Source organism: Phoenix dactylifera, chromosome 8, assembly GCF_009389715.1.
Source record: "Phoenix dactylifera cultivar Barhee BC4 chromosome 8, palm_55x_up_171113_PBpolish2nd_filt_p, whole genome shotgun sequence".
NCBI classification, from domain to species: Eukaryota; Viridiplantae; Streptophyta; class Magnoliopsida; order Arecales; family Arecaceae; genus Phoenix; species Phoenix dactylifera.
The window spans coordinates 10,644,885-10,667,509 of record NC_052399.1 but is presented as its reverse complement, the minus strand read 5'-3'; the positions used below and the strand labels follow the sequence as shown (position 1 = coordinate 10,667,509).

The 22,625-nt window shown below is 38.8% G+C and overlaps 2 protein-coding genes across 3 annotated transcripts; both read right to left on the bottom strand.

The window, feature by feature from the left end:
- Positions 1 to 4,165: 4,165 nt before the first annotated feature.
- Positions 4,166 to 12,440, bottom strand: LOC103722737 (THO complex subunit 7A-like). Of its 2 annotated transcripts, none has more exons than XM_026810623.2 (3): positions 12,293 to 12,440; positions 4,974 to 5,589; positions 4,166 to 4,442 (listed from the first exon to the last, which is right to left on the bottom strand). In XM_026810623.2, the coding sequence occupies exons 2-3, from the start codon at positions 5,565 to 5,567 to the stop codon at positions 4,308 to 4,310; spliced, it is 729 nt and encodes a 242-aa protein (XP_026666424.1). In that variant the 5' UTR covers positions 5,568 to 5,589; positions 12,293 to 12,440; the 3' UTR covers positions 4,166 to 4,307. The 2 variants fall into 2 exon arrangements, with proteins under 2 accessions (XP_026666424.1, XP_008811626.1); XM_008813404.4 differs by having other exon boundaries at positions 4,974 to 5,567.
- Positions 12,441 to 16,810: 4,370 nt separating this feature from the next.
- Positions 16,811 to 22,081, bottom strand: LOC103722736 (ribosome maturation protein SBDS-like). Its single transcript, XM_039128933.1, is given in 5 exon segments — positions 16,811 to 17,515; positions 19,669 to 19,869; positions 20,465 to 20,502; positions 20,505 to 20,593; positions 21,567 to 22,081. Coding segments are annotated over 5 exon segments (513 nt in total). The 5' UTR covers positions 21,701 to 22,081; the 3' UTR covers positions 16,811 to 17,464.
- Positions 22,082 to 22,625: the final 544 nt, after the last annotated feature.

Sequence of the window (22,625 nt, the reverse complement as noted above, 5' to 3'; positions counted from 1 at the left end):
TCAGGATCAACCTGCTGACCCACATCCGTACTAGTCCCGGACACGACTCGCAACACAGCCGCCTTCACCCGTTGAACGACAGTCGAGTGATCCACGGTCGTGCGAGTAGCCCCCTCATGACCACTCGGGTCCCCTACCCCTGGCTCCACCAGTGCAAGCGTATCCCGCCCCATCGACTCCACAGGTGCCGACGTATCCCGCCCCACCAAGGAGTCGCTCATAGGGCAGTCGTCGCAGACGGGAACCCCACTCGTCCTAGTCGCGTCACCCAGATCTGACCTGCCCGAGGCACCATCTCCCTGTCCCACAGCCACCTCTAGAGAACCTAGAGAGGCGAGGCAGACAGACGGCGGGTCCTGCCCCGGGGCCTGAGCCCCGAAGTGGAACTCGCAGGCACTGGGCCCCGCAGCCTGGGCTAGTGGGTTGGGCCCTGAGTCGGACCCCATAAGGCCCGTTTGGGCCGTGAACAGTGGAAGGCCCCCGCCCACAGGGGCCTTCCCACGGTCATCCGCGCGAGGCCCAGCCAAGCTGGGCCACGCGTAGGCCTCCGCGCGACGGGCCAGGGGGCTCGTCGCGCGGTTCACCGCGTGAAACACGCGGGGCACACGTGCCCCGCGAGTCGCTAGCCCGGCCAAGCCTCCTCCGTGGCCCGCCCGACCTCGGCCCAAGGAACGGCCCACCTCCAGAAGCCCAGAGTTCCTGTTCCGTTTCTTGGGCTGAAGCACGGGCTGGCCCATCGACCCAGAACACGGCCCGGCCTGATCCGACAGACCGGCCCGAGTCCCCGGCAACCCGGTCCTGTTAGCCGTGGGCACCGAGTCGACTCGTCCCGCGATCGAATCACCGGCCATATCAACTCGGGAGCTCTCCTCTTGTCCGCCGGTGCCCCGGGCCGCCACCACCGGCGGGGAGTGGCGGCGGGCCACCTTCGTAGGCTTTTGCCAGCCCTCAAGATCCGGCGGGGACACCGGAGGGCTGGTCGAGGAGGGGGGACTCGGCGGAGTAGGTCGAGGCAAGGGGGACCCCGCAGAAGGCTCGGTCACCTTCCCCCGCTCCGGCGGACCCTTCTCCCGTGGCTGCCGGGCGCGGGATGTGACCAACCACGGGCCATAGATCAGGCCCGAACCCTCATCCCCCGATGAACTAGCTCCGGTCGGAGTCGGAGCCCCAAACCGGCACGCCGGCTCGAGGTGCCCGATTCTACCACACCGGACGCACAGGTTCGAAATGCTTTCGAAGACAAAGGGCTGCCAAATGGTCTTCGACCTTCCCTGTATCCGAATCCCTGGGAGGAGGGGTTCGGAGGCGTCGATAGCCACCTTAACCCTAGCGAAACCCATGGCTCGCCGCCCCTCTGTGACACCGTCAAAGGCCATGGGCCTCCCTGCCTTGGCGGCGATGTCCATAATGGTCGAGGGCGACCAATACTCCGGGGGGAGCCCAGGTAGCCGGAGCCAGACCACCACGGACTTCACAGGGGTCTCCCTGGGTAGAAAGTCCGGCGCCCACGACTCCATAGCCAAAAGTTGGCCGCCACCACCCAGGGGCCCTCCAACAGAGCTCGGTCCCGGACCTCCGGCGACCGGAACCGCAACGCAAAATGATCTTCAGCGAGGGAGACCCCCACCACCTCCCCTGTTTTCTTCAACCGGGCGGCCACGTCCTTGGCCACCCACTCGACCGGCACCCGCCGGCCGAGACTCCGACCGACCAAAGCTAGGCCCTCCCACTCCCGGCGGGCAGCCTCAATGGGCTCCTCCGGGAGCTCGGTGACCAACGGGAAGTGCTGGCTCACCCGAGCCACCTCCGCCTCCGTCATCCGGTGGGTGACCCAGGGCCCCGGTCGCCCCCGGCCACCAGATCTATCCCCTTTAGTTCCCTTAGACGTACCTTTGTCTTGAGCTACGACCTCCACCCACGACCTCGACCGCGGCGCCGCAGTCTGCATCGTCGAGTCTTTGTTTGCTTCCACCGCCATCGTCCCAGATGCCCGATCCCCGACCGAGCCAGACGACCCCACCATCGGCAGCTTCCCCTTTGCCTGGTCCATCGGGATGCCCTGCAAAAAGGAAAGAAACAGCGCCCTTCTCACTGGGTGTTAGACAAAACCTGGGATCCCGGGATGAGCCGAGCACCAGGTTGCAACAGAACTCTTCTTCCGCCGCCGAGCACCGCCGGCGAAGAAGACCGTTAGCTTTTCTCTCTCCTCTCCTCAGAGTTTCTCACTCTAAAGAGCCGTTTCAAAATTCTTCTCTTCAACTTTTCGCCAGTCAATTCCGACCGTAAAATTTTCCTCCGTGAATGGACGCTCCTCCTTCTTCTTCTTGGATGGTCTCTTTTATAGCATATCATTTTGGAGATTTTCTCTAAATGAATCAGACGAATATTCTTGACCTTTTTTTGTCAGCTTTTTTTTCCTAGCTTTATTAACCATAAAAAAAAACAGATACGGCACCAGATACGGCGTAGCCGAGTGATGTCATGCAGCGCCGGGGATATCTCCTGCCACCGTGGCATGAGGGTAGGTGACTTTGAGGGATGAAAAATTCTTATACGCAAGCAATTGTCTACCGTACATCGTATAAACTAGCCGTTGGGATCGTCTATAGTCCACTGCTGAACTAGTGAGATCCAATTATGACCATCCGTCTATCGTGCCATGGTTTGATTTTGTATACGGTAGGGTCTCATGCAATCATTGCCATTGAGCAATGTTTTAATGGCAATGTTCAGAGATACATATATATAGCGATGCTCGATATTTATCTCTTGGGTTCAATCATGGACTGGAGAGGATCTAAGCTCAGTACATTTCTTTGAAATTAAACCAATTGAGGTAACCAAGCCCCAAGTAAAACCCAAAGAACCTTCTGCGCGCATAAACAAGCACCTTAAAGCTTTTTCTTGCCTAATGTATGGAAGCCAAAGATTTATTTAGTATGGATTAGAAGCCAGATGGCTTAAAAAAAAGGAAAGATTGTTAACATAAAAGGTAATAATATCTTTTCATACTTAAGCCAATTATATTTTTACATCCTTATTCAAATATCTTACGGAAGGGTGTCATTACACAAAAAAAAAAAGAAGATTAGGGCAATATATATATATATATACACGTGCACGCAAATAATAATTTTTAAAAAATAAATATATAATATATCATATTTACAACAGTAAAAGTAAAAAAAAAGTCATAATTATAATAAGAGGAAGGTACTCTGACATTGATTAAATAACAGACGGGTCTCCTCTCTCCTATTCTCACAGGAGAAAAAGAAAATCAAAAAAAAAAAAATAGTTGCATTGTTTCACTGAAAATATGTGCCTTAAAGAAAAGAAAAAAACTCACTTCTTCATCATCTTTTTTTTTTAAATTTTTTTAAATTTAGTCATGCTAGAATGGTACGATGTATCCAGCTTACCCAAAAAAAAAAAAAAAAAAGGCTCGGAGTACAAAGTCTTCCAACACCTCCCTCGGTGGCCCTTTTTTAACTCAAGCAATCAAACACTATCCCAATGATTTGGATTTCACTTGTTAAACAGATCGCTGGTTTTTTTACTCAATACTGGAAATCAAATATCAAACAAATATTTGTTTGCAGGCAAGCTCATTCAACTGCAACTATCATCTGATTAATCAATCATGGTGAATTCAGATCAAGATCCAATGGGTTGATTCACACGACCTAGAAAGAGATGCATGTTTAAATGGTGGCTTAAAATTTTAGGCAGCAGATTTACACATCATACAAACTTTTCTACTAGTAAATATCAGAACATATTTAGAAAATCGCAGTATATATATTTAAGATTTAAGAAATTGATAGATTACTCTTTCCCCAGATAAAAGTAAGGTTGATCTTGATAAAATATGTTATAAGTATGCAAACAACATTATATCTGCATAATAATGTAAAGAGAAATGAGCAACCACTCCCTCATTCCACTGGAAAAATAGGCCCTGCGATCATCAATAGTCAATAGCCTTAATGGGAAATGGAAAAACAGCACTACTATAATAATAATAATAAAAAAAAAAAAAATTATCGAGAGCAGCCAAGGTTAATTTCATGTCCCAAGTTCTATATTTCCATTCAAGCGGAAAGAAAACATGACAATTTTCCTACTCTCTTCTGAAACTAAAAGTAGAGCTTCAACACCTCAGTGATTAAGAATATTTTCTTTGATTAATAATTCTTTCCTCAAACAACAAATTTAAGTCACGAAATTGCACACATGGAGTTTGAGTAAATAACAAGGGTTGCACAATGGGAGTTCCCACATAAAGCAACATAGCACATCACTAGTTAGTCTACAGCCATGGACTCAGAGCCACCACCACTACCATCTTCAATGCTAATCTTCTGCTCTTCCATGATAGCTCGGAGCTCATCTGCCAGGCTCTTCTGTTCATCCTCAACGGTATTCTGCAATTCATCAACCTGTAGAAAAGAAAGAAATAAAGCAGTAGTCATCATCATTCAAGCAACATCAGCAGGACTTCCCATGATTAAAAAAGCCGGTTTTATAGGTTTCAATAATTTCACATCATGGTCACAAATTTGGTGTTTTGAGATAATTTTGCTTGAGAGAAAATAGGAAAATTTGCTAAAAGTTCAGAGAGAATTTGGATGTATATCCACATGAAAACAGGCAAATGAGAGGTAATAGCAACTGACAAGAACATCATTCTTGGTGCAAAAAAAAGGAACAAAAAACTGACGAGAGCACCACCACCAACAACATATAGTCCAGGGTTGTCTTGTGAATAAGTTGTAAGCAATGTGTTAACAATTCAGTTGCTTAAGAATGGCTTGAAGAATTATTCAGCCAAATGAAAAATTTGCAAACAATTTCAGAATTTTTTCTAATATTAGAGATATTGCCACATTCATCTTATATCGTTCCATCTATTGAGACTAGAAGCTTCAATAAGTAAACAAGGTTAAATAAAACATTGAACACTAGCTCACCACGTGCAGCAAAAGAGAGAATTGTTTCTTGCGGAGATCCAATGTCCTCACACATGCAGCATTCTCTGCCTCCAAAGTAGCAATTTCCTTCTCAAGATCTGAGATACTTTTCTGGGTTTCTGACCTTGGGGGCTGCAAAGCAATCAGCTTCCTGATGGCCTCACACTCCTCCTTGTGCTGCCTCTCGATCTTGCTCTCCTCGAGCTGTTTCTTTAAGTGCTCGATATCAGCCTGAGCATGTAAGATTTGGCGTTGGATTTCTTCTTGCAGCTCATTGAAGCTCTCTTTCTCTCGGATGTTCGCATCAACCACTGCTCTGCTTTTAAGAAGTGGGAGCTCGAAAGTAGTTATTTCTTGTAGGAAAGCCTTATACAATCTCTCACAGTCACTTGGATTATCTGCATCCTTCTCGATCTCAAGTGCAAAGGAGACAAACTTCTTTTGAAGCTTCTTTAGTGGTGGTTCACCCCTGGTAGTTGTGGTGCGAGTCAGAAGCCTATGTTTAATTATCACATCATCTTCAAGAGGACCAAAAGCATAATGTCCAGCCATCTCTTCACCCCTCCCAGCAGTTTTTCTTCCTTTAGCTAGCATCTGGTTGTTTAACAGTTAATTACTTCCATATTCAGCACAGAATGGGTGTCAATACATAAAGGAAGAGTTGTATTTGTCAATATTGGATGACCAATGAAACTTTTGACAATTACAGTGAGGGATTACCATTAACGACAAAAACTTCTCATGAAAAAAAATTATATAGCTATGTTGCTGTATATGATAATGAATATAATTCAAGAACATTGGGTGAGAATGAAGAAATGATGAGGACTAGAAAGAGCTCTTTTTTCACCCTATATACTGCAAAAATTACTGATAAACTACAACTCATCTCAACTCAACTAAGCCTTAATCCCAAACTAGTTGGGGGTTGGCTACATGAAACCTTTTCACTGACAAACTACAGGCTCTCCATAAATGTAAAACTAATACTATTTTCATCAATAACAGGTTAAACAATTATGATCAATATAAGGTACAGGAAAACAAAACATGGCCACTCTTTTTCCTCCTTTTCAGTTAACAGGAGCAAAGAATAAAACACTCAGAAGAATGCTGATGGTTAATCATGCACAAAAGAAGAGTCTCCCAACATGATAAGCTGGAGTCTTCCAAAATCCCAATCATATTAACATTAAGAGTCATCCAAGCAAAACCTGTTTATGCAAGTTTGGCGGTTGCTACTTTCAGAACAGTTTCGAAACATTTCTTTTTAAAAAAAGAATCAAAAAGTTTGTTGATGATGACCCCAAAATAGTTGGGAAAAGTCTGGATGGTTTAAATAATTTCTTGATGAATACATCCTATATTCCCTAGCTTACAAATTTGACAGAAAAATGTCCTAATTACAACAGCATGATCACCCCAAAGATGAAAATATAACAGACAACCTTAAAGCTGGAAGTCTCATGCCCACACCACAATAAAGACAGATATCGGAAAAGGAAACATGCACGACAGTCAAAAGAAGACAGGTAACGAAGGACAGGCAATTACCTAGCATCATGTAAATTTGATATCACCTACTCCCAATGCCATCCTGCTATTTCTACTCATTGAAGGCTCACATTGAATCTCATCAATCATCACCTCTACTGTTACACCTTGTGCCCACATGAAGGGCCACCTTTAACCTCCATGCCTCATCCCCCAACCTCCTTATAATCAAGGTTGGGTATCCTCCCCAATTCATATGATCATGAAAGGTTATCAGGTTAGTGGTGTCATCCATATCCACGTACAAACTCCCATATTTGTCATCTTTAAAACCTTCATGTTGAACTTATTAGGGTCCTTTGACCCATTCCCACGTATCTGTTCTTAGCTACCGGAAAAGGTGTTTCTTCAACTTGGAAGTGGTAATGTTCAAGTTTACACAGTCTCTGTTTAGAAATTTGAAGTAAATATCAACTTTGTTGGCTTGGTGCTACCATTTAACAACCAAACCACCTTTATATGATCTCATCTGACAGGAAATGAAGGGCATACACAAAAAATTGTCAATTGAGGCAAAAAATGCTCGAGTTTGATTGCTCCTAATAACTTGAAAACTACAAATTCTTACTTTGGACCTTGGAAAAAAATATGACCATAAAAGAACCGAGAAAATAGCACAACCCATGATTTTGCAGATCATATTGTTCCTTCATCTCTACTAATCATACAAACTGAGTTCTTTTTTAACTATACAATGACAAATGATTTGTCCATGTTTGACTCAAAAAGAATCCAAAGTAAGGCACTCAACCTTTTCCTACTCATTTTCATGTATATATGGACCAAACACATTTTATTAAAGAAGCTTAAAATATTACCTGACAAAGTCTAGTACATGAAAATTCTCTAAACGAAAGTCAAGCAAATATTGGATATGTACTGTCCTAACCATAAACCACACCTTTTCCACTAGATGCCGACTCCCTTATGAACACGGACAAAACTTGGACCCAAATAACCTGTTTATGCCTCCCAAGTTGCTATTTTGCTTCAGGCTACCATACTTAATAGAAAGAATTTGTTTTGATCAAGGTCCGCCGTACCGACGTATCGGTGGGCGCCGGTACTGGTTTGGACCGGTACGGACCGATGCCAAATCGGTACCACTGGTTCGGCTTGGTTTACGCATTCAAAAGCTCCAAAAAAAATTGGAAACCAATATGGGCCAGTACGGCACGAGCCGGTACCGACCGGTACGAGCCGGTACCGGTTTTTAACACTGAACCGGACCGGTCAAAGCCGGTACCGATTCAGTACGGGCTGAACCGGCCGGTACAGGCCGGTTCAGCATTCCTTGGTTTTGATGAACTAATCTCCTCTGACTAACAAAGCATCACCACCTTTGCCTCAAAAAACATTACTATAGGTACAAATTTCTTACACCAATTTGCCCAAGACTCTCTAGCATCAAATGAAACTGACATTTCATAGTGGCCCTAAAGCACCCCCCCCCCCCTCCCAAAAAAAAGAGAAAGAAGAAAATACTCATTACGCTTCCATGTGGCAACAAAATATGAACAACAAATAATTTTGTAAAAACAAAGCACAATATTGATGTCACTCCCTAAGTTTATCCACTTTGGGTTACATTACCAGAGATCCAACTAACTATTCCAATCTCTGTCATGCCCATTTCATGCTACATGCCCTCTGCAGTATTCAATATTTTGATCCATACTTAATGCAACAGTATAACTCTAGTTGCAATAATTTATGATAACCACATAGCACTAAAGGAATGCATGTTCACATTGTTTATCTTAGTTTCAAGAAATTAAGCGCACCAACTTATTTAATAGAAGCAAAGGAGTGAAAGAGTGACTTTATGGGTTATCTTTGTCAACAGGAAATTCATGAAAAAATGGCTCTCAGGAAATCTATGATTTCTCAACAGTAGTTCATATGCTTGTGATTGTTCTGAGACATATACTCCACATTACTAATAGCATCCTGCATAAGTACCTTGCTTACCACCCAATCAGAAATCCTCATTTATGCTTTCACATATTACAACACCTCCATGAAAATAACCTCTTAGCTATATATATCATGCCATTAAATAGATCACCTAGAAAAGAACATCTTTAAAAAGTTAAGAAATAAGATGAAAGATTCACAAATCCAACAAATCAGCAGTTTATATTTTCAACACAAAGCAAAACTATCCAACAATTTCAAACTACTACTAGAAAAATAGCAGGATTAACAGCGACTCCATTTATGTGATTGACAAAAAAAGAGCAAAAAGGAAGAGCAAGAAATATCAAAGAAAGATCACAATTATCAACGGATAACAACAAAGCAAATTATTGCATCCTCCTGTACCATCAAATTTGAGCTCCAAGGGGTTTCAAGGTTTTATTTATTTATTTAATTATTAAGACAGGTAGCTAAACAAAGAACAGTGAAGTCCACTAGATGTCAAGTTTTCTGCACACAAGAGACTGAATTAGACAATGTAAATAGCAGCATGTTGACCTCTATTTGTGCTGTAGCTTTTGATTTTTGGCATTCTTTAAATGCCGTTCTTTCAGGTGGTGGTTTACACATGTTGGGAGTCAGATTTTAGATGGCTATCTTTTCTTTTCAGGTGCTTACTCCTTGACAGTTCGGTTGGATTCAGTTGGCTGCTAACAGATGTTTCGCTTACAGGGAATAATTTTGGTCAGAATTAACAGCAAGCAGATCAAATTGGTCAGAAATATGGGTATTGGCTGGTGAGCTCAGCATCATCAAATTCCAAATGAGAAACTTGGTAATACCAGCAACTGCGGTTAGGTTCAATGATATCATGCCACAGGAACTTCACTATGCCTACTAATTCAGATACAGAAGATAATTTGGTGGGTAAGTTTCAAATCACATTTTTGGTAAGCGTAAGTTTCAAATCCATCACAAAAGCTTAGATGTTGGAATAAAAGTAGATCAGGATGACATCATATTGATTAAAAAGTCTTGTTAAAAAAATTGAAAAGGGCTTGATATAGAACAGGAGTCAAGGTAAGGCAGATGTTGATTGAAAGTGGAATTGAATGAGATCATTGTTAAAGAAGAATTATCATGAAAGCAAAAAGCTTGAATCAATAGGTTAAAGTCTGGGAACAAGAATATTGAATTTTTTTCCACACTTGTGCTAGAAACAGAAAAAGGAAAAGATACAATATATTCCATTCAATCTCCAGCTAACACCAGTGGATAGCGATCCAAAGAAGGCTGTTTATCACTAGTATGCTGAACCTATTGAGTCTGAAGATCCAAATTTGGTGTCTGCATGTAACAGAGTTAATTGGAAAGCCTATGTAAAATAATAGAGTGAATTGGAAAGAAAACCAATGGGATCCTCTGTATAATTCATTTCAGGAAAGCCTATAATAGAGTTAATTGGAATTTTCTCGTTGGACCCTCTAAAGGATAGAGGTTCTGTGGATAATTTGTGCAACTGGTCTAGAGTTTGTCTTTCAACTAGCAGATCAGTTAACTTTTGAATGGGAAAATTTGGCAAGTGAAGTTTTAGTAAAAGAGGACTAAAGCAAGGTGGTCCTCTTTCAATGTACACCTCCGTCCTTCTGGGTGGAATATTAGGAAGAGTTTATGAAAAAGCTGATGAAAAATGGTTCGTTAAAGGTTTGGAGCCAACGGGTATAAATGGAGGAATATGGAAAACCCTTCATGCATATGATTGTTTTAATCACACCTAGCCGTATGGTCCTAAATTGCCTAGTTCCGGGTGTACCAAACCAAACCAACAGAGAACCGGATGGTTCACCTTGTCAGCTCGGTAAATAGGCCAAACTCCCGCTGCTAGATTAAAGTCCTCTCACCACGGTTCAAATCCTGGTTTGTTTATAAACCACCCCCTCCCCCTAGCTGGTGATCGGCCCCCCTCCCCCCGGCTGGTGATCGGCCCACCTCCCCGACATTTTTCTCTCTCTCTCTCTTGCTCCACTAGGGTTAGGGTTAGAGTTTTCCACATAGTCGGTAACTCCAAACAGGTCAGATCAATTTTGAAAAAAGTGAATTTATGTATTTGGGGTCTCAAGAAGGAAGGGGTCGCTCGGCTAGAAGCATTTTGGGTAGTCTGGAAGCTCTTATGTTTTATCCGGTATTTAGCTTTCTGAGTTAAGAAGAAGGGACCTTTCCAAATTGATAAGATTGACAAACAAGACATATAAATAGCTTGCAATTTGGAAAGGCAAACTTTATCTATGGAAGACCAGTTTAATTTAGTTAATGCATTATCATCCCCTATATCTACCATCTGGATGACAGCTGTGAAACTACCTAAATGAGTAACTAACAAAATAGATTAGCTCATAAGAGCTTTCCTTTAGAAAGGAAAATAAAAGAATAATGGTGGAGCTTTTTTATTGAATTAGGAAGAGGTTTTTAAGAATAAATCTGGTTACTTAGGGATCAAAGACCTGCAACTGTAGATGACTTTGCTGGTTAAATGGAAAGGAAGTTCTTCAGTGATAATAATAGGCCTTGTGTTTCTGTTGTCAAGCAACATTACTAGTCTTGCATATCTCACTCTTCAAATTAAAAATATATACAAAGCAATGGATATCACTTTTCAAATTAAACTTATATTTAATAATTGCCTCCCTAATCTGGAAAAGTATATTGAAGGTCCAAAATATTTTCAAGGTTGGCGGAAGGTTCATTTGGAGTGATTGTAAGAGTATAAACCTTCTTCAAACACTTGGTTAGAAGAGTTACGATTAAATTGCTTATTTCCTTAACTCTTTGATTTGACTGTTAGGAAATAAATCAAGATGGCAGATGACTGGATTTCTCCTGAAAACAATAACTGGAATGCTGAATTCAGAACTCAGAGTGATGTGATTAGCTAGGGATGGAGTAAATTTGGGTTGTTCTCCTGCATTTGCTACACAGTTCTAAAATAATGGAGGTATTCTTTCAGCTGTCGCTAAAAGTTTTATATGGCTACTGCATAAGATAACACACCCTCATGGCTCAAAACTTTGCAAAAGGAATTTGTCTGCTCATCAGTTTTCGTTCTTTGCAACTCTCATCAAGAAACCAAATTTTCTTTTCTAATCTGCTTGTGGACCAAATCCATCTGATTTAATTCCTAAGGAAATTGGACATTCATTTTCTTCTTGATGATATTTTTTGACTTCTGGACTACTTGGAGAAAATCAGCACTCACAGAAGACTGGTTGTTTGGCTGGGACTCACTTTCTGCTCTTGGTCACCGTACAATCTGGTTAGAAAGAATTGCTCTCTTATCTTTCCTTCTTCTTCCTTGCCTCTTTCATCCTATCCACTTCCTCTCCCCTTTTCTTCTGTCTCTTAATGTATTTTATTCCCTTCTTTCTTTTTTCTTTTAATGAAGTGATGAGCTTGCCTAATTTTTTCTCAAGAAACAAGCAATAAAATACCAACTCATATCGGACATAACACGAATTAAAGCAGAATTGATTGCTACTTAACGTACCACAGCATCAAAAAAATTCAGCAAATGGAGCATTTTGGAGTATACAAAAAATACTTCAAAATGGCGCTTAAAAATATCATAGTTTTGAAGTATATTATAAACATAAATCCAACAATCCAGCATAACCCTTCAGAATCGCTCAAAATCCCAAATTAAGAAACATAAAAAGAGAAAACCATCCAAGAATGAGTTCAAAAAAACAAAAAAAAACACAAAATTTAATCGGATAACCTACAATCCAAATGAGAGATATTTAGTGAATATATATATATATATATATATATATATATATATAAAAGCTCACCTTCGAGCTCGAGAGAGAGCGAAAGCGACCCCAAGGAGGGCCGAGCTTATCACCCGAGGCAGGGTAACGGATAGACGATGGCGACCAGCGGTGGCGATGGGCGGTGTTGACGGCCGTCTACTCGCGAGAAGAGAGAGAAGGAAGGGGGGGGGGGGCGTAACGCTTGAGTTAAGGCAAATTCGTACCCAAAAGTGAAACCCAGCACAGTACATATGTATGACGGTATGAATGTATATAAATTTTTTCTTTCCAGTTATAAAAAAAATCAAACAATGATCCCAAGAAAAACTAACTTTTGATGTAGGGCAATTTTTTGCCTTTTTTCATATCTCATTTTTGATGATCGACAATTGATGTAGTAGTATTTTTTATGCATCCTGCAAATTAAAAAATATTTTAAATGTGTGATAAAATAAATTATTGATCTTTAATTACTACCCCAAACCCAACCAATACCTTTTTTTTTTAGGTATGACATTGGGCATGGGCATAGATTTTAATTAATTTTGGGTTTCACTTTAGATTTGGTATGGATATAATCAAATTTAATCCAAACCTGATGATCCATTGGGACTCCTACTTTGAGGTAAGGAATGATTACTTCAAAACTGTTATAAGCTATTTCCATTATAACAGCACATGCTATCAAGTTTAGTTGGGTTCGGATGCCTCTAGATTGCAAACATCTTTGTTCTTCCAAAATTATCGAAATATCAGTTCTCATCCTTTCTTCAAAACTTCATGAATGGCATAATCTTAGAATGTAATTAATTGGTTTTGTAAGAAATATAAGTAATATAAAAATAAAATTATATATTATACATTGAGAATTTAGGTTTTAAGAACATGAACATGTAAACTGTAGCCAACTTTCTGTCTTAACTCCATACAAAAGTTGGAAATTTTTCCTACTTGGTAATACCCGTAACTAAATTTTTCCACGCAACAAAATCCTACTTTATTCTTGATGTACTGCTCCTAATTCAAGGTCTATTATTAATGAATCCTCTGCCAATTTTTCTGTTGATTCTAATCTCTCTCTCCATGCAATCCAAACTCTAATTTTGAAAAAACTTCAACTTTGTCAATCCTTACCCCTTGAATACTAGCTATTTAACAATTAGTTGTTAATATTTTCTAAAATTTAAAATCTAGGTAAAATATCTTAAACCATGTGCATTTGCATGTTTATAATTAGTTTTTATAAATATAGAAAATAAAAAACAAACCCAACTTCTAATCTTTGATGGTAGTCATGATGGTGTCATGGTGATAGTAGCAATAGCAAAGACTAAAGGTGGTGGATGCAACTAGGAGTGCAATTGAGCTAAGTCGAGTCGAGTAGCTAGAAACTCGAGCTTGATTCGATTCAAAATACTCGAACTCAAAATTTGACTCGAGATGAATTGAGTCTTAATATTTAAGCTCAAGCTCAACTCGATAAAAAAAAAAATACTCGAGATCGACTTGACTTTACTTGAATATCTTTTTAGCCATACTCGAGTTCGAGCTTGAATTCGAGACTCGATCATAATTTTAAAATATGGTTAAAATAAAATATAACTATTTTTTATTTTAAATATTAAATTAATAATATATATTATATAAAAATATATATACTCAACTAGATTTATGAGCTTTTGAGCTGAGTATTTTGTTGTTTGAGTTTGACTCGAAAAAATATTCAAGCTACTTGAGCCCGACTCAAGCTTAATAATAGTCGAGTCAAGTCGAGCTCGAGCAATTTGTGAGATGCTCAGCTCATTTTAATCTCTAGAGGCAACAACCATATCAATGGTTGCAAAAACGGAGGAATGATAATGAAGTAATGATAATTTGTGGTGGCACTACAATGATGGTGGAGGTGACGAAATATTTTGGTTTGTATTTTCAAAATTAATAAAAAAAATTTATAGATTAGTTTTTGAAATATTTTATATTTGTTTATTAGTTTGCGGATTTTTCATAGTTTTACAATTTCTTGTAAAGTTTTCTTGTTGTATAAATCAATACCTCCACTAATATCAAGGTCAACGGGGAGTTATAAAGGAGAAAAACTTATTTGGCCTCTTCTAACTCATTCCACCCTATTCTCTACTTTGCCTTCTTCTCACTCAAGACTTATCTGCTTGGGGACTAATAGTAGAGAGGCATGGCTAAAAGGACCAGTAAAGTCTGAGAGCATAGAGCATCAAAAATAGATGAAATTAATACTATGAGATTAATTTTAGAATAATATTTTATAGCATCTAGTTAACTTAACCTGAGGGACATGTAAGCAATAAAGATTTGGGGATTAAAATCCAAATATAGAAAAGATAAGGATTACTATGCAAATATGGAAGAATTTAGGGACTTATCTGTAAACCTATAATACTAAAATTGGTCATAATGTATGTTAGATGCACATGGCTAGATTTTCTCTCATTAGTTGGTTTGGAAGTTAAACATGAATATTTCCTTAGAAATGTTAGAATCCCTTCTTTTATAGAAGTCTAACATATTTTATCCCCTCGAAGAGAGAAATCATTTAGGGCTCGTTTGATTCGCAAGAAGCATTTTCCCTTTTAAGAATATGATTTCTCGGAAGTAGATTCCTAGGAAGAGGATGCCTAGAAAAGTACTTTTGGCATATTTGGTTGACCATGGAAAAGTGATAGATTTCCAAAATGCTTATGTTTGGTTGACCATCCACTTTCCTGAAAAAGTTATATATAATTCCTATTATACCCTTAATAAAAAGTAAATCTTAATACCTCTTTAATGCTTATTTAATGCTGAAGAGTCTTTTTGGAAAAAAATAAAAATAGAGTGATTCACACCTCATGGGAAAATAACTTTTTTCCATGTTTTTCATGGAAGAGACTTTTCCATGAAATATGGGAATCATATTTTCATGGGAATACAACTTTCTCATCTCTCTCCTTTGAAAACTCCAACCAAACAAGAGGCATCTCATTACTTTCCCGTTGACCACACTTTTCTCCCTTCTTTTCCCGCGAACCAAACAAGCCCTTAGGATTTTCATAACGATATCTTGGATAGGGTCTAATTAGGATTATTTTTCGAAAAGGCAAAGTGGGCCATTTTTATGTTCTGTATTTTCATTTTTATATTCCTCTTTTTAAAAATCTAATGCCAAAAATATCGAAAATATTATGTTTTATTATTACAAGTAGAAAAGTGAAAGTGATGCCAAGCACAATCTAAACTATCGATTCTAAATCAAACTGGATTAGGTTCATAAAAGTCAAACTTGCACTCCAGTATAATATATAACAAGATACAGCAGGGTTTGAGACAAAGTTTTAGCAAACCTAGATCTTGACTAAAAAGTTCCACGAGTTTATGTTATCTAAATATAAATAAGATATAAACTTAAGTCGACTCCTTCGGTACCAAGATCTATGACTCACCTTACAAGACTCTTGATCTGTATATATTTGATGGGGTCTAGGCTATAACCATAATTTTACCCCTAAAATTATGGTTACCCCTAAAATCCCAAGGTGGAGGTGATAGAGAGCCTTCATGGAGAACCAATATGTGAGAGGGTGAAGAGGAAGAAAAGTGGCACCATGCGATTAAATTTCTCCGATGCCCCTCAGATTTATATATATTTTATGATTATTTTTGTTTAAAATGGTTTAAATTTTAAAACACTCATATTTAATAATCCGATGTTTGGATATTTAAGTGCAAGTAGATGTACATTTATGGAAGTTCATGAGTTCCAACCATTGAGGCCATCATAGGCCTCTCTGAAGGGTTACCTAAATCTTACCTATATAAAGACCTAGAGATCCATTTGCGAGCTCTTCTGTTTCTACTTCCTCTTTCTCCGGCTCTCTTTCGACTCTTTATCTCCACATTCTAGGCAACTACAGAAATCCTTTGGATCACACCATCGTGCTGGTGATGGGAAGTTTTTGGCTAAATTAGATTTGGAGCAACTTAAGGATGATCTCAGTGGACACCTGCTGGTGGCGGCAAATATATTTTAAGGGCAATGGTCCTGCATGCCTCTTTCCAGCACGCCTTTCTATTTTTCTTGCATAATTTATGTTTGCAAATTATTTCAATTGTATGATATTTTTAAATGATTTCAATTATTTGCAAATATTTTAAAATAGTTTCCAACACTCTTTAATCGTTATATAATTATAATCATGGATTACTGGATCAAGGCTTCAGTTAATTTTGTTTTCCAATTCTTTGAATAAATTAAATGTTACAACAAGCTTGAACCAAGCTTGATTGAAGCTTGAGTTGATTTAACTAAAAAACAACTATCTCAACTAAAAAATATGCATTTAACTGTGTCAGCTTGTTGTGATAGATGTGGTGACTAATTACAAAGGGAGAGAGATAAAGCTGATGAATGGCCTTATGTCCTTTCAGGTGACAGGTCCAAAACCTGCTGAAAGGTCAAACAAGTGAAGCAAAGCATTATAGCATCATGGAAATTTCATCCTTTAACTTAAAAAGATAAGCTAAGCATGCACTTTGGTCACATGAGATGACAAAAGTTTCTTGAATTTCATATAAAATAAGGGGACGGGGAGAACAACAGAAACATACAATGTGGTTGAATATTACAGCAATGCTTCTCCATATACTTTGCGACAGCAACTAGTGAAGTCCAGTATCAAGTCATTGCGGCATTTAAGATAACAAGACCAGACAAGGGTAGTATTCTCATCATCCATAAGGTTGTTTAGGTATCCCATGCTTGCACTTCCATTAAAGTAGCAGTTGGTCCGAGCAAACCCGATCTGTATGTTTACTTCACATGTATGCGTATGCTTCTTGCGTAACCGTCAGCTAACAAAAATAAGCATGTCTGAACTTCAATCAGAAAGATTCCTTCAGATCCGCCTTCAAATAACCTACTTCAATGTCAGTTGAGCATTCCTCAGCAGTTAGTGGAGGAAGCTGCTTAGTCTCTCTCTTCAGGTTATGCTTGTGCCATTCAGATTTGAAGTGCTCCCTATAATGTTTTGCGTCTCCCACAACTGCATCACAAGTACTATCTGTTCTGCTTGACCTTTTCTTGACCACTTCTATTTTCACTAGAAATGTTCTGTTTCTGTAATCTCTCACTTATTTGGACCAAGGTATCTGATTCCTTGGTGGACTTTGAGGGAAGGTCTTCAGTATCATCATACTGGTCTACATGAGCATCCCCCACCACATGCAAAGACTAGGTTCCATTAAACAAACCTGCACTATAATCATGTATAAAACTAGAAATTAGAAGTTAAAATTCAAATGTTTGTGCACACCTCCAAATGTATATATATATATGCATGGGTGTTTGTACGTATGTATATGAATGTATTCATTTATATGTGCAATTATATAGATAGACATGCACACATGCTGCAACTATCAAATCCAGTCAACAAGCATAGGGTTTGATTTGTTGATACTGATCATATTGCAAAACCATAAAATCATGTCTCATAAATTTAGGTTAGCTTCATGAATGATTATTTATCAAGAATTCATACAAGGGGTTACCTCTCGCTATTGCAAGTATTTCCAAATCATATTTTACTACTTGCATTTTCATTAGCTACATCTTCACCTCTAATTATCTAATCCTTCAACATAAATACGAGCATCTCTTCTTACCTAGGTGTATAAACAATATGTTTTGAAGATTGAAGAGAATGAAGTTTTGGAAAAATATTCAATATCTACATTAATTCCCTGTGCGAGGCTCTGGGTCTGGTTCGTGAACTGCTCCACACCAACTCTAATCATGATCACTTGTGTTGTCGATTGTGCATCCAAATTCATCCTTTGTAATACAATTTGAATTAGAACTCAAACAAGAGTCAAATTTTCCAGCAACCAATACGTTTCATAACTTTGCAAAACCCTAATGGATCCTCTTTTGTATATTGTCCCATATCAAATATTATGTAGAACAACCAAGGGGAAGACTCTATGCACTCCTAAGATACACTAGCCAAGCAGACAACGAAATTGATCAAATCGGAAACTAACTTAATCAAGGAAACACATATGATCTGATAAGATTCTTCCCTTCTACGTAAATACAGAAGTGCCTAATATATGATCTAATCTAATGCAAGAAAGGTTAAATATAATGCATTCAATGAGCAGGGGGCTGAGATTGAATTCAACTATTTCAGCAATAAAACTAACAATCTACAGCAAAGAACCCTAGGAAGGATCAAGACCTAGAAGATTATCATAACAATAGATTGAGTTCAATTTTAAAGGTTCCTCCAAGCAATATGAGATGCTTTTCACACCTATCAGCAAAATTGTAAGAATTTCCACAATTAATGTTGGGAGCATTTGCAACTCTTTTATGACAATCCACAACCCGGTAACCTAGAATTTCCAAAATTGTAAGACCTAGATTGAGTTCAATTCCGTTCTGTAGCCGCCGCCGAGGATATCGACATGTCCTCCCGAACCCGTCGGGAGGTTGAAGAAGACGTCAAGGTAACGGGTAAGTTCTAAACCCGTTACCCACAACCCGGTAACCTGGGTCCAAAACCCAAAAAAAAAAGTGCACGTGATCTGCATGTGCTGGAGATAACGGGTATCGGAGCGGGTTGCGACTGAAAACCCGAACCCGATAACCCGAAACCGTAAAGGGTAAAAAAAAAAAGAAGGGAAAACCCTTACCTCTGTTCGTCGTCCCGATCGGCCGCCGCTTCTTCTTCCGCCGCGCCGCCTACACGTCGGGAACACCGTCGCCTCGGCTTGCATCCGCCGTCGCCACCCAAGCGCCGCCGCTCCACGCCGACTTGCCGCCACATCGCCTTCGCCGTCGCCGAGCATCTCCTTCCCCGTGATGGCTGATGATTGTGGTAAGCTAGGAAGGCCTATTTTTCTTCTTATATTCCCTTTTCCCCACAATTAGTCCAAGACAGATCTAATTAATAACAAGATAGGAATCAGATGTACTTCTTAATTCAGATGCAAGCTTCAATAAGCAATCCATCTCTATTGTGGATCTACATTAATAAGTTCACCACTATTTTATTAGGAAGATAAATCCTTCAACTCTGAAGAAATGACAGAGTCTTTTAAGTTGATTTTCATTTCTCAGGAAGTCTCAATAACAAAAGGACCAGCATTTTCCAATACGGCAATTACTACACAATTGAAATAGCGAGAACTGATAAAACTCCAAGACAAGCAAAACGAGAACTCCTACTCCAAAAAAGTTGCATAAGACATAAGTAGAATAGAAGAATACATACAGAACCCTAACTCTCAAAGGAAATTGTGTTTAAAAGATTAAAAAAAATAACATCTTGCTAAAACTACTACATTTAGCAGCATGATAGAAATTTGGAATTTTTTGTTATGGATAACAAGCAAAGTACCTGTTTCTTTGAGCTGGTATGAGGATCCACTGCAAAATGAATTTCATGCATAAGCCTCTCGATCATACTGATTGTATAAGGGCACTGAGTTTCTGGATTGATAGTCTTCTGCATAACAATTGCTGCAATATCCCGGAACTGACTTGATAGCTGGGACTCTCTCTCTTTCCCAGCAACTTGAAGCTCTCCTTTCTCCAGAATCTGATATCCATATAAATCAGCAAAGCAAAACTATTTCTAGTAATTTGCAGAAAAGTATATTTCAGTTTCTAGTAAAATTAACCAAAGATCTTACAAATTTGAGAGACTTATAAACAAGCTACAGGAAAATGAAGACATCATACTTTTAAACTAGTCAATCCATCAAAGAATCGAAGTACTATTGAAAAAGAAAAATCATAGCAAAATGAAGATATTACAGATTTTCACTAATCAATCTGTCAAACAGTAACAATATACTATTGATAGAAGGAAAAACATAACATTGCTGCCCCACCAAGTTTTGGAAGGAAAGACAATCCATGAGTAGCTGGAATCCAAAGATATACCATTCACCAAGTTGAGATTCCTGTCGACATTTGTTGCATCTGTTTCAAGCAAATAATCTTATATAATTCATCTGTAAATTGCAGATTTGTGGCAATAGGTGCCACATCAAACTGAGGACTGAAATGGCTGTGAGAGAATTCTTTTAACCAAAACTATCTGGTTATCCATTTGTAGTAATCAGATTACAACAGAAGATAAGAAAAAAATTATCAGCACGCAAGAATGTCTTTATTGACAACTAACTGACCTCCAAGCATATTTTTGATGGATCATCAGTGCCAAAAGTTGAATCAAATCCTTTGATTTTGCAAGAATTCCTTTAGAAACATTTGAGTAAACAGTATGTGACTGCAAGACTTCATCCAAATCTTTTTCTCTGCATTAGATATTGATAAAAATTGTAAACAGTATGGGGCAGGACGTCATCCAAATCTTTTTCTCTGCATCAGATATTGATAAAAATTATCATCAAGTGCTAATCAACAGTTCCAACTCCAGCAATGGTAAAAAGTAGTAAAAGGACAAACTTAGACCTCCCCCAACACAGATGTTTTTGAGGAAATAGTCGAATATGATAGGCACTAAACACATAGAAGTTCAAAAAGATAAAAGAACTAAAATACACTTATGATGGATAAAGTGCATTCTGAGACTAGACAGACAGGTTACTATAATTTTCCACCAATGCATTTAAATCATTTCGAAAATCAACAGCTAGGATTTCAATAGTGCAATTAACACATAAGAATAGATGACCATGACATCCCTGTTGGCATATACTCTAACGGCTGAAACCAGCAATGTGTTGCATTGCCAAATGCCAGAAATTTTTCATTAAACAATATAGAATAAAAAACCTCGAAGCTCACACAATTATTATTGAAAACACGCAGAAAAGCAGCATTAGCATTATATAATTTCATTCAACGGGATGTCACGGTTCTGTCATTAAGTCAATGAAACATGTATCAATATACTTCCATTCTAGGAACCAAAATGATCCTTTCTAATGCTATAAATCAAGACAGCTTGGAAGAGCCATCGACAAAGTATAACATCTAATAAAGTAGCAGACGGTAAGCAACAAATCCCGTGATCAATGAGTCAAAAATTCATGTCGTTCATGGTGCAAATAGGAAAGAACCTACCATCCAGATAACAAGAGCAAATTGTTAAAGAAGAGGATAGCTTGGTTTCAAAATTCAACTTTGACTAATTTTTCCTTTATCAAAATCCGATCTTGACTTGATAGCTAGGTTTCATCCCATTCCTATACCTAATTATGAATATATATATGACTCGTGCGGTTTTGAGGAAGCGAAAGAGGTTGGGGGGAAGGCGTAGCGTACACTCCGGAGCGCCAGGAGAGGACCTTGTTCTTGTAGCAGGCGATCTCAAAGCGGATGCCGCGCTTCTTGAGGCGGACGACGGCCACGTTCGTCAGCCGCTTCTGCCCGAACGGCTGCACCAAACTCCTCGACATCCTTCTCTCTCCCCTCCCCTCCTTCTCTTCCTTCGACCGTCGGAGGGAGCGAGAGTGAGAGTATTCGAGAGGGGAAAGCTCTACCAACAGTGATCAGAAATGGAGGGCGGCGGCGGCGGCGAGAAAGGCCGGAGGCAAGCGGTGAGAGGATTGAGTTGGGTTGGTCTAGCTTACGCGCGTTGGGTTTTTTTTTTTTGGGGAGCTGCTCCCAAAGAGTTCTTCCCAGAAACAAGGAACCACAAAGCTTCTTCTAAAATTATTTTTTTATTCTTTTATTTTTTGTAAAAGTACTTATAAGATAAAAATGAATAATTATATCCTTGTGATATCATTCTGTTGCCCATTCTATATTTATGACCGACGAAATCAATAAATAACTATTTTTAAAATAAAATAATTTTATTATTTTTTTACATTGATATTTTTAAATTTTATAAAAATATAGTTTCAAAAAGCCAGCAAAACAAATATTAATATATATGTGTGTACGCGCGCGGGCGTGTATATATACATATGTATGTATGTATGTATATGTGTGTATGTATCTATCTATATGTATGTATATATATATATATATATATATATATATATGTATGTATGTATATATGTATATGTATGTGTGTGTCTCTGTGTGTGTATATACACACACACACATACACATACATATATATATATATATATATACATATATATATATATATATATATGTATGTGTGTGTGTGTATATATATATATATGTATGTGTGTGTATATATATATATATGTATGTATGTGTGTGTATATATATATATATGTATGTATGTGTGTGTATATATATATATATGTATGTATGTGTGTGTATATATATATATATATATATATATATGTATAGAGGAGGAGAGAGAGAGAGAGAGGATAAAATACACATTGATACAGAAAAAAGGGG

Coding starts and splice junctions, on each gene's coding strand:
- LOC103722737 (XM_026810623.2), bottom strand. CDS start 5,567: ATGCTAGCTAAAGGAAGAAAAACTGCTGGGAGGGGTGAAGAGATGGCT. Junction 4,443..4,973: donor TCTCTCTTTTGCTGCACGTG/GTGAGCTAGTGT, acceptor TCTTTTCTACAG/GTTGATGAATTGCAGAATAC.